The 12,789-nt window shown below is 40.7% G+C and overlaps 2 protein-coding genes across 2 annotated transcripts; one reads left to right on the top strand and one right to left on the bottom strand.

The window, feature by feature from the left end:
- Window positions 1–201: 201 nt before the first annotated feature.
- nup88 (nucleoporin 88) lies at window positions 202–2,799 on the bottom strand. The gene has a single exon (XM_026331674.1). The coding sequence runs from the start codon at window positions 2,744–2,746 to the stop codon at window positions 593–595; it is 2,154 nt and encodes a 717-aa protein (XP_026187459.1). The 5' UTR covers window positions 2,747–2,799; the 3' UTR covers window positions 202–592.
- On the top strand, window positions 2,800–6,579 carry psmd8 (proteasome 26S subunit, non-ATPase 8). The gene is made up of 7 exons (XM_026331687.1): window positions 2,800–2,957; window positions 3,479–3,551; window positions 3,679–3,781; window positions 3,860–4,025; window positions 4,304–4,404; window positions 5,004–5,115; window positions 5,705–6,579. The coding sequence occupies exons 1-7, from the start codon at window positions 2,853–2,855 to the stop codon at window positions 5,840–5,842; spliced, it is 798 nt and encodes a 265-aa protein (XP_026187472.1). The 5' UTR covers window positions 2,800–2,852; the 3' UTR covers window positions 5,843–6,579.
- Window positions 6,580–12,789: the final 6,210 nt, after the last annotated feature.

Genomic DNA, 12,789 nt, shown 5'->3' with positions numbered 1-12,789 from the left:
CACTACAGTCACATATACATAGTTATTGGTTTAAGACAGGTTAGAAAAATTCTGAACATATACTTTAACTTCCTTTTAGGTATCAGTATTCTTAGTATCCCTAATGTGTTCACAACTATCTGTTTTTGAACTCAGATGTAATTTCACTTGTAAAAGATTTTGTACAATGATAACCAGTTGTACTTTGTCAGACATTAACAGTGAGCTAGAGATAAACTTAAGTTTATTTATTATCCACCAAAGTGTGAGCATACCATGTTGAAAATATGTTGGTCAGCTTAGTTTAGCTCTAAATACTTTACATTTTATCTGCCCAAATATGGAGTATTCTGCTCTGGCTATATGACTCATACCATAATGTTTGGAAACACTAATGTAATATATGTAAGACACACAGGCAAAGTGATAGTGTACATAAAAAATATATCTCAATTCAAATACCCATTTCACATATGGCACTGTCTGAACTACAGCACTCATTCGGGCTTCCCATCAGGTCACAAAAAACAGATTTAATAACTAACTGTACCCAAAAGGACATATGAAATATTTTCCCAGTTGTTCACAACATATTTTAGAGATTTCTGCAGTCCTAGAAACTGAAATAGTTTTTGATGTCTTTGATCTGCTTCATCATGTCACCGATTTGCTGTCCCTGCTCTTTAAGGACATCCTGAACAACCTTCTTCTGGTGAGCATTGAGCGAAACAGTTGTCCTGGCTGCAGGTACATCCTTGTCCACTTGTGTCTTCTGATAGTCCATCTTCATGTTCACCTGTTTGATGCAGTTGTCCAGGTGTTTCAGCTGATCGCCGATTGTTTGAAGCTCCTTCTTCATATCCTTTTCACTGTTAGACAATATGGGCAGCTGGCTTTGCAGGCTGCTCAGCACTTTTTTGACCCTGTTTATGATGGTTTCCTGGCGATACTTTGCATCTTCATACTTATCAGCCAACCTCTCTGCTGCTTCTCTCAGACTCTTCCTCTCCTCCCTGCACAGAGACAGCTCCTCCAGCTGTTTGTTCTTCTGGCCCATCAGGAGTTTTACCCTTCTCTGCATCTCTTCACGGGCCATATCCTGCTTGAGAATGTACTCCTCACGGAACACCTGCGTGGCTCTGCTGAGGAGCTGCAGACACTCCGGAGGGGGTGGCGACTTGTCCTTGTCCCCGGCCTTAAGTACGAGAGGATTGGTGGAGCTGCGTGCCAGAATGTTGCGGATGTGCTGCTCGAAGGAGTCATCAGCCAGGCCACGCAGAGGGGAGCTAACAGAGTCTGGGCCTGGATAGGAACAGAGCAACGGAGGGGAGGGAGGGCGAATGGAGCTCAACAGGGGCAACAGGATGCACTCGTAGGTGCTGGTGATGCAGATCATGGTAGCACCCAAGGAAAGGTCAGACACAATCAAAAACCCACGAACCGGAGCTGACTGACTGGTTGGAAGCGGTCTGGTGCAAAGAATGTGCTCTACAATACAGCGCTTCTCAGCAGCCAGCTCCTGCAGACTGTCCTTATCCTCCTCATCTGACTGGAGGAACTTCTGCATCTTGTTGACCCAGATTAGCCCCACACTGTGCACTCCTGCTTCGTGGGTGCAATGGTACCTGTGCTGGCACAGCGGGTCTCTGTGTAGCTGGATTGGGCAAGTGAAATCAAACTCCTGTGGCTCCTCATCGTCTCCTGTGGCTACTTTGAGGGTAAGCTCTAACTCAACGCACTCAAATACATAGAGAGCTGGCACTGTCTCTGTGCCCCGGATCCATTTTTCCACCGCCCCAGCCTCGTCCTCTTCTTCGGACTCCAGTACAACACAGTGATACAGTGTGCCCGTTTCTGTAGCGATGACCAGGATACTGGGCACGCACGGCAGGCACAGAATGGCACAAGCATCATATCCATAGTTGTCTTCTGCTGCAGGATACATGGGGAGGGGTCCAGCAGGTTTGCTGAGGTTGACACCGCTTGCCTGGCTCGTGTAGCTGACATAGGTCTCTCCGTTTTCGTAGAGGATGTACAGCGGGTAGACCAGCCGCTCTTTGTTGTACCTGGCCGCCAGCTTCCGAGGGGGGGACGAAATCGGGCCGAAGTCAAACGCCACCGCTATCTCGCCTAAAGATGCTGCATAGGACCGGACAGGATGGTGGACGCTGCTGTCATCTTCCGACTGTGACACTGGTAGGACTTTAGCCGGCGTCTGGGGCGACTTCAAACCGTAAAACCTGATTGTGTTGTCGGATGTGAGCAGAACCAGGTGGGGCTCATCCGTCTCGCTGGGATACCAAGCCGCCTGCCGAAGATTCACCGACGGTGAGCTGGTGAAGAAGCGCTCTGCCACCGGAATGGTCTTGCAGTTGATTTCGCTGCGTCCGCCCTCGAACTCGGACCTCTTGCCCCACCGCTGAGGAAGCTCCAGCACCGAGACGCCCCGCTGTCCGATGAGCGCAACATGGTGCTGAGTTGGGCTCAGCAGCAGCCGGCACACCTCGAACAGAGGCGGGTTGATGCACAGCAAGGTCTGGCAGTTCCCGCGAGTCTCGTCTGAGTCCAACTGTCGTAGGTTGGTCGTGTAAAACACGCGGTCTACGTCGTCCCACACGAAAAAATCCCCTCCCAAACAAAACGTGAGGTTTTTAGCGACCCCCTTTTCATTTGAACAGGGCTCCAATCCCAACTTCTCGCGTATTTTTTCAAAAATAGCATGGTTTGGTAAGTCACTGAGCCAACGGTCGCCACTAAATGCCGCCATCTTGATCCTGTCTCAGACGGAAAACACACCATAGCAACCCCGAGTATTTTACGACAGTTGCTTAACGTACCGCGGCGACCGGTGTCGTACATTTTGCAGAATCACTATGGCGTTGAAAGAGACCGCGGGGCTGTATGAAACGCTCAAGGCAGAGTGGAATAAAAAGAACCCAAATCTGAACAAATGCGGAGACCTTCTGAGCAAACTTAAGGTAGAGTGGCTCCATTGGTTTTGATCGAGCTGTCTGTTTTTGTGTCACAACGGGAACAGTGCTTAGTTACAATCGCTAGCTCTGTTAGCATATATAGCTAAGCTTGCTAATTTAGCCTAGCCAGATTAGCTAACGTTAATGTGTAGTTTTGTTTTTATCAACACGCTTTATACACATGTAGTTTCTCGACAATAACGTTAAATTGTTGCTAAGTACACACCAGTGTTTTCTAGGATTGATGTTCTGATAGTGAGGAAACTAAGCGTTGCAGTCAGTTAGGGCAGCTTTGATAATTCGCTGGTTTCAACCTGGAACTGAGAAACAAAACAAACCTTTGAACAGAAGGTTATTGTCACGATGTAGGAGCCTAACAGTTGTTTTATTTACCTCAACTCATCACAATGAAAGTGACAGAATTAAGAATAATTAAGAATCGGCCCATATCTTAGATCTTGACAAAACATTTCGATGACAGAGGCCAGATATTAAGCTTGAAAATGACACTAAACTTGTTTTTGCAGATTTCGTTACTGGAGCTGAACTTTTTACCCACCAGTGGCTCTGCGCTCACGAAGCAACAGCTCATTTTAGCTCGTAAGTATGGTAAATCAAGATGACATACGGTGTTCATTTTAATCATGAATTAGTCTTGGCAAAGTAGTAGAACAGGTACCATGAAGATGCCTCAACTTAAGATATTATTTCTGCTTGTTTTTTTTAGGTGATGTTCTTGAAATTGGAGCCTTGTGGAGTATCCTCAAGAAGGACATCCCATCCTTTGAGCGATACATGGCCCAGTTAAAATGTTACTACTTCGACTACAAGTAATGTCACTTGTGTATTTGATTCTTGTTATATAGTTCTTACTTTCTCTAACACTGCTCTTTTCATTTGTCATTAAGGGATGAACTGCCTGAAGCTGCCTACATGCACCAGCTTCTTGGACTAAACCTGCTCTTCCTGCTCTCGCAGAACCGTGTATCTGAGTTTCACACAGAACTTGAGAGACTGAGTGCACGGGATATTCAGACCAACGTATACATCAGACACCCAGTGTCCTTAGAGCAGGTGCTGCAGTTTATGCATATATTTAAGATTTGAGTTTTGAACATTATTTTACAGTCAGCAGTCATCAAGGCAGGAATATTAATGTTTGTCAGTTCTTTTAGAAATTTGTACTACTAAATTACTTATATTTTTTCCATCATCACATATTATCAAACATTTCCCCTACATACACACAAGGCTCTATGAAATTCCCTATTTACATGTAATATTAACATATGTATGCAACATAACATGCAAATACCACATTAATGTTTTATATCCTGTCTTTTGTGTTTCAGTACTTGATGGAGGGAAGCTACAACAAGGTATTTCTTGCCAAAGGCAACATCCCTGCTGAGAGCTACACCTTTTTTATAGACATTCTGCTTGACACAATTCGGTAAGGATTGAAATGGTAACCACCTGATAACATTCCAGCACTTTTTTCATTGTTCCAGTCCTTTAAAACGTCTTTATAACCCATGGAGTAGTGTGTTTTCCTAGTGAAAGTAAGACCAGTATGTTCATTTCATATTTTGTTAGAGGTCCTATTGGCTGTTGTGGTTTTTAAATCTTATGTGACACCAAGGCCATGGAAAATACTGATGTATGATTGTTGGGCCCAAAGTTATGAGCACCATATATATATTGTCATGGTCAGCATAGTTAGTCTGCAGTTTAAACGCCTTTCTAAATTGGTGAAAAGGTATATAAAGGTGAAGGTTACCACAGCAACAAAAGTGAAAGTTTATGCTATTCTACTAGTTAACACGTTAACCAAAAGAAATACAGAATGACTGATTATTTAAAAACACCCTCACATCCAAGTGTTCGGGTGCCTTGATAGAAACTGACAGAAACATGTTCTGCTTCTCATAGATATTTTCATATGTCAACTAAAAACAATCATTATTTATTTGATCTTGAATGTGCAAAAGGGAAAATTATACAATAACTAACTTAAGATAACTTAAACTAAAATGACATTTTTAACTGCAGTGATGAGATTGCGGGTTGCATAGAGAAAGCATATGAGCAGATCCAGTTCAGCGAAGCCACCCGGGTGCTTTTCTTCAGTTCACCTAAAAAGATGACTGACTATGCCAAGAAGGTAAGTACATTTTTATTTGGGGATATCATTTGGATTACACGTAAAGTATTATTCAGAGATTACAAGACAATTTGACATTTGATTTTTGCATTCAGAAATACTTCGTTACTGTTTATTACTGTATTGTGTTTTTTTTTTTTTTTGCATTCAAAGTTTAATTTAAATATAATGGGAGGAGAAATAAAATATTAACTCATATTCTCAGTTGATGACAGCTGGCTTTTATGTATGTTATTTATCTGAAGAAAAGACAGATATCATTGAGTTGGCACCTTAAACATGTCAGAAAGAACTTCATGTGAACTACAAATTAGTGCGTATTAGCAACATTTCATCATTACAATGCTAGATGTTTGCTCATTGTTTGTCTTGAGATAGAAAAAAAATATTTGTGCAGATGTAAGTAGCAGGTATAGGTTGTAGAAAAAGGCAGCAATCCACTCAAATCATTCTTTTTTTTTTTAAGGTCCAGCTGTTCCTTACCAAATTGTTCTTGAAATTTAGAGCTGAAGCACAGTTTCTTCGTAAAGCCTTCATAGAATAAAACTGCCAAATAACTAAAGCTTGTTTTTGTTTTTATTTATTTCAGAGAGGATGGAGTTTGAGCCCAGATGGTTATTACTCTTTCATTAGTCAGCAGCAGCGGACAGAAGAGGTGACCATCCCTTCTACAGAGCTGGCACAACAGGTCATTGAATATGCGCGACAGCTGGAAATGATTGTGTAATCCACCCCCAAGACCACACTCAACCATGTACAGACGCAGTCAGACACACACTGCTGATCAGCATACATCCAGTCAGCACATATGCAGTTTCCCTGAGGAATAGGACTTCATTTACTGCCAGGGTGGTTGATTTGTTGACCATATGTCAAAAAAAAAAAATCTGCATCTGTTTTCTTGTATTCATACCTATCTACAGGTCTTCCTGTCTGGCAGTGTGCTGTCATTTTTAAAAGATGGGAACAAAACTAAAAGTACAGAACAGGTGACCAGTGTATTTAGCAGCTGCTGCATATCTACCTTTACTGAAGACATTCAATGGTTTAAATATTATTTTCTCTGAGATGCCATCTGTCCAACATTATAAGCACCAAATTAGTGACCAAACAGTAGAACATCAAGTCCTGATACTGCATTTAATACCCCCCAGGTCTTTTACAACTCCAAGAATGTTTATTACTATCACCCTTGTAACATTGCATTGCATTTCAGTGTCACTATCAACACAAAAGCAACATTTTTCCACAAACTCTTTTTTGATATAAAGTTAATTTTCTCCTCAGCAGAGTTCACAGAAATGTATTGCCCTTGCCTTGTATCCTAGCAACTAACAGAATTGCCTTTGAGTGTTTTCTAAATGGTAATGCCTCTTCCTCCCTAAATGGTTTGTAATCCAGTTGATCATACAGTCCAAATCTTTGTCTGCAATAAATGTTTCAGAGAATACACTGCTGAATGACCATGTGTTTCTGTTTCTTTTTAATACACCACACCTCTTACTGATACAATTCATTTATACTGTCAATGTTTTTCTTATTATTGAGAATCTTCTCCATCAACCTGCAGCTCTCTCAGTACTAAGCACCCTGCAAGTCTTGCGGTGGTGACCCAAGCAGGCTCACACTTGTGGTTTGTGTCTTCATCCAACCTATGGAAGTGGTGAGCAAAGATGTCATTGACCGATTAAATCAATACTTTGAGAAAATCATGGAAAGTACATGGAAGAGACAACATTTTGCACTTATTTCTGTGTACTCATTAAAAATGCAGTTCAGTAATTTAAAATTGTAGAGAGTTTGAAGTGTGTTGTGCTGCTCACCACATTTTGATGTTCAGTGGTAACCCTGTTCGTGGGTTATGTTTATAGTGCAGTTTGCGGGGACAGAACTGATTCACGGTAAACGGGTGCCAGCGTCCCTCAGTGTAGACTTTCTGCCCTGGAAGAATCATGGCTGGTTCTTGTCTTTCTTTTTCAGCCTGGCCATTCTTCCCATTAATCTCTTCTTTCAAAATTGCATTTCTTGTGTTCTCCTTAGGTCTGTTTTTAGTTAATGATTTGGGTGTGCATCTTTTCTTTGGTTTAACAGCAGTATCTACAAGTGAAGGAATCTTAGCTTCACACTTGAGTCTTAATTTGGCATTTGTGTCTGCAGCTGTAGGCCTCCCTTCCACTACTGGGCCCTGTATTACTCCTGCTTTCACCTTGACTTTTTGAATGCAAGATGAAGTGTTTCCATATTCGGCTTTATTGAGCTGAGATGTTAGCTGTGGCTCACTGTGTTTCTTGACTTTGTTTTCTTCCATGGCAGTACAATGTTTTTGCTGTGAAAACTCTGGTACATTGGTAACAGTTTCTTCAGGTGTTTGCTGGGAGTGCTTACTGCCATCTCCTGGCTGAACCTTTAATTTATTTGCTATTTTCTGTCTTAGCCTCAGTTTAGCAGCATTTTTGCATCTTCTCCCTGATTTGGAGCTGAGGCAATATTGATAGTCCACTGCTAAAACTTTGTTGACATAACTGTAGTTAAAATGTTTGTGTAGTGGATTTTCCCCATTGTTGACCTGAGTTTTTTGCTGATTTGAAATTTGTGCTGAATTGTCAGGTTGCTCTGTAAGTTTTGTGACAGGCACTTCAGTAAAACCTGGCTTTGTAGTTATACTGTGCTTAGCCATGTTGTGAGCCTTGTCTTTTGCATAGCAGGTCACGTCTGTGCTAGTTTTATTCACTTTACACCGACCGCAACTAGATTTTTGACTTGGCAATTTAGTGATCTTTGCTTTTGCGTGTGCCTCTGGTTCTTCAGTGTGTAGGTCTTCTGTGGGTACTCTTCTGACCTCCTCTCTGCATATACAATATACACATGCTTGCATTTTACAGGCAGGAAGTTGAATTATCATCTCTTGTTGCTTAGTAAGCTTTTGAAATTGGCTGATTCAAATTCATAAGGTAACAATTACATAGACACTTATAGCGTAATCGACTTTACACAGGAATAATATATGATCATTTCATTATATGGTAAAATATATAAAATTATTGTGTGCAATATCTTTTAAAATGTATGTTTGCATACAGGTCAACTCACCTGAATTCTACCTGAGTCAAAGTGTCTTTGCAGAGTACTTGGACTGAATCAAATACCTCTGAGTTATGGGCAGGTTGTGCAGTCGCCCTTAAGGTTTTGTCACAGGGTGCAGTAGCCCTTTCTGTCTGTAGTGTGGTTTCCTTAGCTACAGGCTTCATTTGTGAAGATTTATCTGTTTCTGCAGGTTGAGTGTGTCCATGTGTCACCTCTATGTTTGCCTGTTGCTGTACTGGTGATGTCTTTTTTTTCTGGGGTTGCAGAGTTTTTGTCTGCTGCACTGGTGCTGTGGGATTAGTCTTTCTTGGCCATTGTGCTGGAGGCCTTGACTGTTGATAACTTAATTTTTCAGGCACATCCTGAAGTTGCAGTGTGGTGTCTGACAGAACATCAGATTTTCCTGGAGTTCTTTTCGCATCATGAGCGTGTCCAGCAGCTGGCCTTCCACGGGTAGCCAGAGTACTGGTTTCTTCATTCTTAGGTTTTGCAAGGTATGTGTGCTTTTCAGTCACTTTCAAAGATGAGGTGAGGTATGGGACATGTTTTAACGTGTCAGCCTCCTGTGAGATGTTAATAGTCTTAGGTATACTGTGTTCACTGTTTTCAGGGGCATGAACAGTTGGATCTTGGTGGCTTCTTGGGAGCTTTGCTGCTTTATCATTGCTGGGCTCCATTTGAATATTAATAAAATGAGAAGGACATAGTTCTCGACTGTCATTGGCAATGTTATTTTGGTTTTCAGTGAAAACATGTTTTTTGCCATGGTTAAAATCATTCTCATTTTTAGCTGTTCCTTCTTTTGTGGTCCCATTTTTAATACCTATATTGAATGGATACTTTTGATTTTGTTGCTGGTTTTTTGACTGATGAATACCCATTGTTTTTATTCAGCTGTCCTGCAAGAAATATGTGATTTTATTTGAAGAGTTAAGGCATCTGTCCTGGAATATTCTGTCTTTTCCTAATGTCAACAGTTAGCATGAAAAGCCCAAAACCACCAATGAAACATGTGGATCCAAGACCTGATATATTCTGCCATGCCATAGAGCTACCATGTAATCCAAAAACTAACATCATAAAACACATTTGCTGCATTTGCCTCCATCTACCTCTGAAAAGATGATGATGTCTGGACAAATCTGCAGAGGTTTGGCAGCAGGTTTGGGAATGCAACAGATTGTTTCCCAGAATAAGTGTGTTTAGAGATCTGAGAAAGTAAACTAGCCTATAAAACGTGTTTTACCAAGAGTTTTAAAAAATGTGAGTATTTTAGTTAGGTGATTATAACTCTGCAGTTATTTATTCAAAATTAATATTTAGGAAAAAATTGTTTTGTTAAACAGATTCATAGTTTTGGTTCGAAAAATTCCAAAGATGCCAATAAAAGTGCATCACAATGAAACATTGTCCAAGGGGTCAGTAATATCATGCTAGCTTAAACCTAAAAATGAAAGAAAAGGGAATCCTCACTAAGTTTGAAAGTTTTAAATCATTAATTATATTAAGAGTAAACATCTCATTCTCACATGTGGAATTAAAGTATAAAAATGTACAAAAATAAAATAATGCAAGTACCTGTAGTTAGTATTTGGGTAAATGTAAATACTGTTGACCACTTAAGCTCGTTTTCCCATTCCCATCCACTAACATTAGCTAGCTAACTCTTAGATATCTGTTGCGCTCCGTTGCTCGTTGAAATAATAACAATAATAATTAATCCTTAGTTAAATGCTGTCCCAACAGATAGTTAGCGTTAAGTACATTTCATTTTACATGAAGCTGATCCAAGATATGATCCACGTAAGATCATGTGTTTATTAACGTTTAGAAATGTTAGCTAACATGAAAAGGTAACGTTAGCTCGCTAGCTAAAGTTAGCTAGATAGCGTTGTAGCGGTTTGCTGAGCTTCTCAAAAAACTTGACACTTAAACTACATCAACTTAACGGAATTGGGTAACTTAACCTGCAGTTACACAGTTAGTTGCTTATTATGTGTGTTATATAGTTAACGCTAAGCAAACTAACCTATGTGCTGGGCCAGACGGTCTTCAGGGACTGTTTTTGTTTTACTTTTGCGTTGCCAGGTTACGGGAAAATCCTCTTCTTGGGAGACTTGTGTGAAAAGTTATTATAGAATAACTTATTGCCTTAAAAACGTAATAAAACAGCTCTTACATCAACATTTCCGTAATTGTAGGCATATTAACAGCTAGTCAAATTGTAATATAAACGTTTGTACCACAAAATATCTGCAATTACAAATGCAAAAAAAAAAAAAAAAAAAAAAAAAAAGCTTATCATGAAGAATAAACGTGCCAGGTTTGGTGAGTGCGATGACTTTTGTCGGGGGCGCTGAAGATTTATTAATTTTCACGCGATTCTGATTCGCGCGATTTCTTATTCGTCCCTTGCACATTGAGCAATTATAGTAGTCCCTGCGCCTTCATGTTCGCTGGGTGCTCGGGCCTAATTATAGCCTCTAAACCCTGGCAGTTTACTAATCGTGTAAGGCGCTGTCCTCGGTCCTGAAATGTAAGTGGTCATTAGGTCCTCGGGCTGATGGAACAAGTAGCTACTAGGTGCCGTCTCCAGGCCAGTAAATATTCCAGCTATGGGATTTATCTCTGTGGCTCTTCTACAGGTGCTTTTCTAATCTAACTTAAATTAAACTGCGTGAAGGCTGCACAGGTGCACATTTGCACATTGTTTCACAACATTTTCAACACAGAAATAGACATTAATCACTGTTGCCCTGACAAAATTACCAGGTAGTTTATAATGTATGATTTGTGCGTCAGAATTAAACGCCTCAAAGACGGACAAAATTTGACTCGTCCTGGATTTGAACCCGGGACCTCTCGTCTGACATTTAATCATTGCACATGGCGGCAATGATTCGGATACGAAACAAAAAATCAGAATCAGTTTTATTGTTGGACACAAGGAATTTGACTCCAGAACAGTTTCTCTCAATGTGCTTGTAGTAGAAAATTTAAAAAAATAGAAATAAATAGAGATAATTAAGTTTAGAAGTGCTTCAGGATGATTATCGTATATTTACAATATTTACAGTTTGTGTATGGATAAAAACTAACTACAAAGCAACATAGAATAAATCTATACTTAGTCCAGACTACCACAGACCCAGGCTTATCCAAAGAGGGTATACATTAGTGAATATGATTTAAAGCCCAAATTAGACGTTTCGTGAAATACGAAAAAGCCTTCTCTTTAAAATAGGGAGGTGTTGCTGTCCAGAGTGCTGTGGTCTTATCGGAAACTAAATAATATATACAGATGGAAATGAAAGTAAGGAAAATAAGAATGAGCCAGGCTTGTGTAATTTAAAGACAAAGATGCAATGAAGGACAAATGCATCTAGAATACTTTTACCTTACTTCGGCTCTATTATATATATATATAAATATATATATTTGTCCCGTGATATTTGGAGGATCAACTGGAGGTCATTGATGGTTTACCTAGATTTTCATTTACACCCACGTCACTGCATGCATCAACAACTCAATACTCGGCTTCAGTAATACAATATCACACGGCAAACCCTATAGCAGACTCAAAGCCACGGTGCTGTCAATGATTAGTGCGGATGTGTTGGCACAGAGCAGGTAGAGTGAGTGAGGAAGGGAATAAGCGAGGGAGTGATTTGGAGAGAGAGAGAGGAGAGAGGGAGGGAGAGAGAGAGAGAGAGAGGGAGGATGCTGCCAGCGGAAAATGGCTGCTGCAACCTCAAGCCTATCCTGATACACCGAAACGACATCAAGGTGGAGAGAGCGAGTGAAAGCAAGAGAGAGAGGAAAAGAGAGGAAGATTAGGAAAATGAGAGCAGATAGAGAGAGAATGTGAGCGAGTCTGTGAGTGTTTCCTGAAAGGAGGATAAAAAGAGAGAGAGAGAGAGAGAGAGAGAGAGGAGACCCTGGGGTGGGCTGCTGCAAGCGGCGGGCAACACCGAGCCATGGAGGGCGAGTAAGTCCTTACATTTTCATTTTTAACATTGCACATATATTCAGCCATCCACCAAAACGGATAGAAAGAACGCCACCGCCATCAGTGTTACACCAACCCAGCACCATGCACTATTACCTTAGTCGATGCTCTACAATTTAGCAGGCTGCCGAGAATAAAAACACCATTACGTAGTCTTGAATCAACAGCATACACCCCATTTCCGACAATATCTATGCCATTATGTGATAAATGTTAAGCCATCTAAATGTGGACCTCTGCTTGGAGACGACTGGCACACAATCTCCACGCACAAAATTGTAAAATAATAAAAACACAATAAACAAACACGGGCTATGTAACAATTCAAAACTAAATGCGTGGTTAGCGATTGGTAAAAACAGTCACGAAATCAGTCAATGTGTAAAATGTATGGGAAAAAGGCGAAATATGGCGAGTTTGGGGCCAGCATCGCGTCATTCAAGACATGGCTACAGTAAAACGAAGGAGGGATGGAGGCGTTGTGATTTTTATCAACGTGTCTCGGGGTTTCATTATGATTTTTAAAGCCAAACTTTATGAATGAAATGTGATTTTTTTTTCTCTCGCTCTCCCTCATC

The sequence above is a fragment of the Mastacembelus armatus genome, chromosome 13, assembly GCF_900324485.2.
Source record: "Mastacembelus armatus chromosome 13, fMasArm1.2, whole genome shotgun sequence".
Classification (NCBI taxonomy): domain Eukaryota; kingdom Metazoa; phylum Chordata; class Actinopteri; order Synbranchiformes; family Mastacembelidae; genus Mastacembelus; species Mastacembelus armatus.
The sequence above is the reverse complement of the archived record's forward strand: the minus strand, read 5'-3'. Positions and strand labels throughout refer to the sequence as shown.

Bases quoted from the DNA above. Each gene is read 5' to 3' on its own strand.
- nup88 (XM_026331674.1), bottom strand. From the start codon at position 2,746: ATGGCGGCATTTAGTGGCGACCGTTGGCTCAGTGACTTACCAAACCAT.
- psmd8 (XM_026331687.1), top strand. From the start codon at position 2,853: ATGGCGTTGAAAGAGACCGCGGGGCTGTATGAAACGCTCAAGGCAGAG. The intron at 2,958-3,478 runs GTAGAGTGGCTC...TTGTTTTTGCAG, and splicing joins ACCTTCTGAGCAAACTTAAG to ATTTCGTTACTGGAGCTGAA. The intron at 4,405-5,003 runs GTAAGGATTGAA...TTTTAACTGCAG, and splicing joins ATTCTGCTTGACACAATTCG to TGATGAGATTGCGGGTTGCA.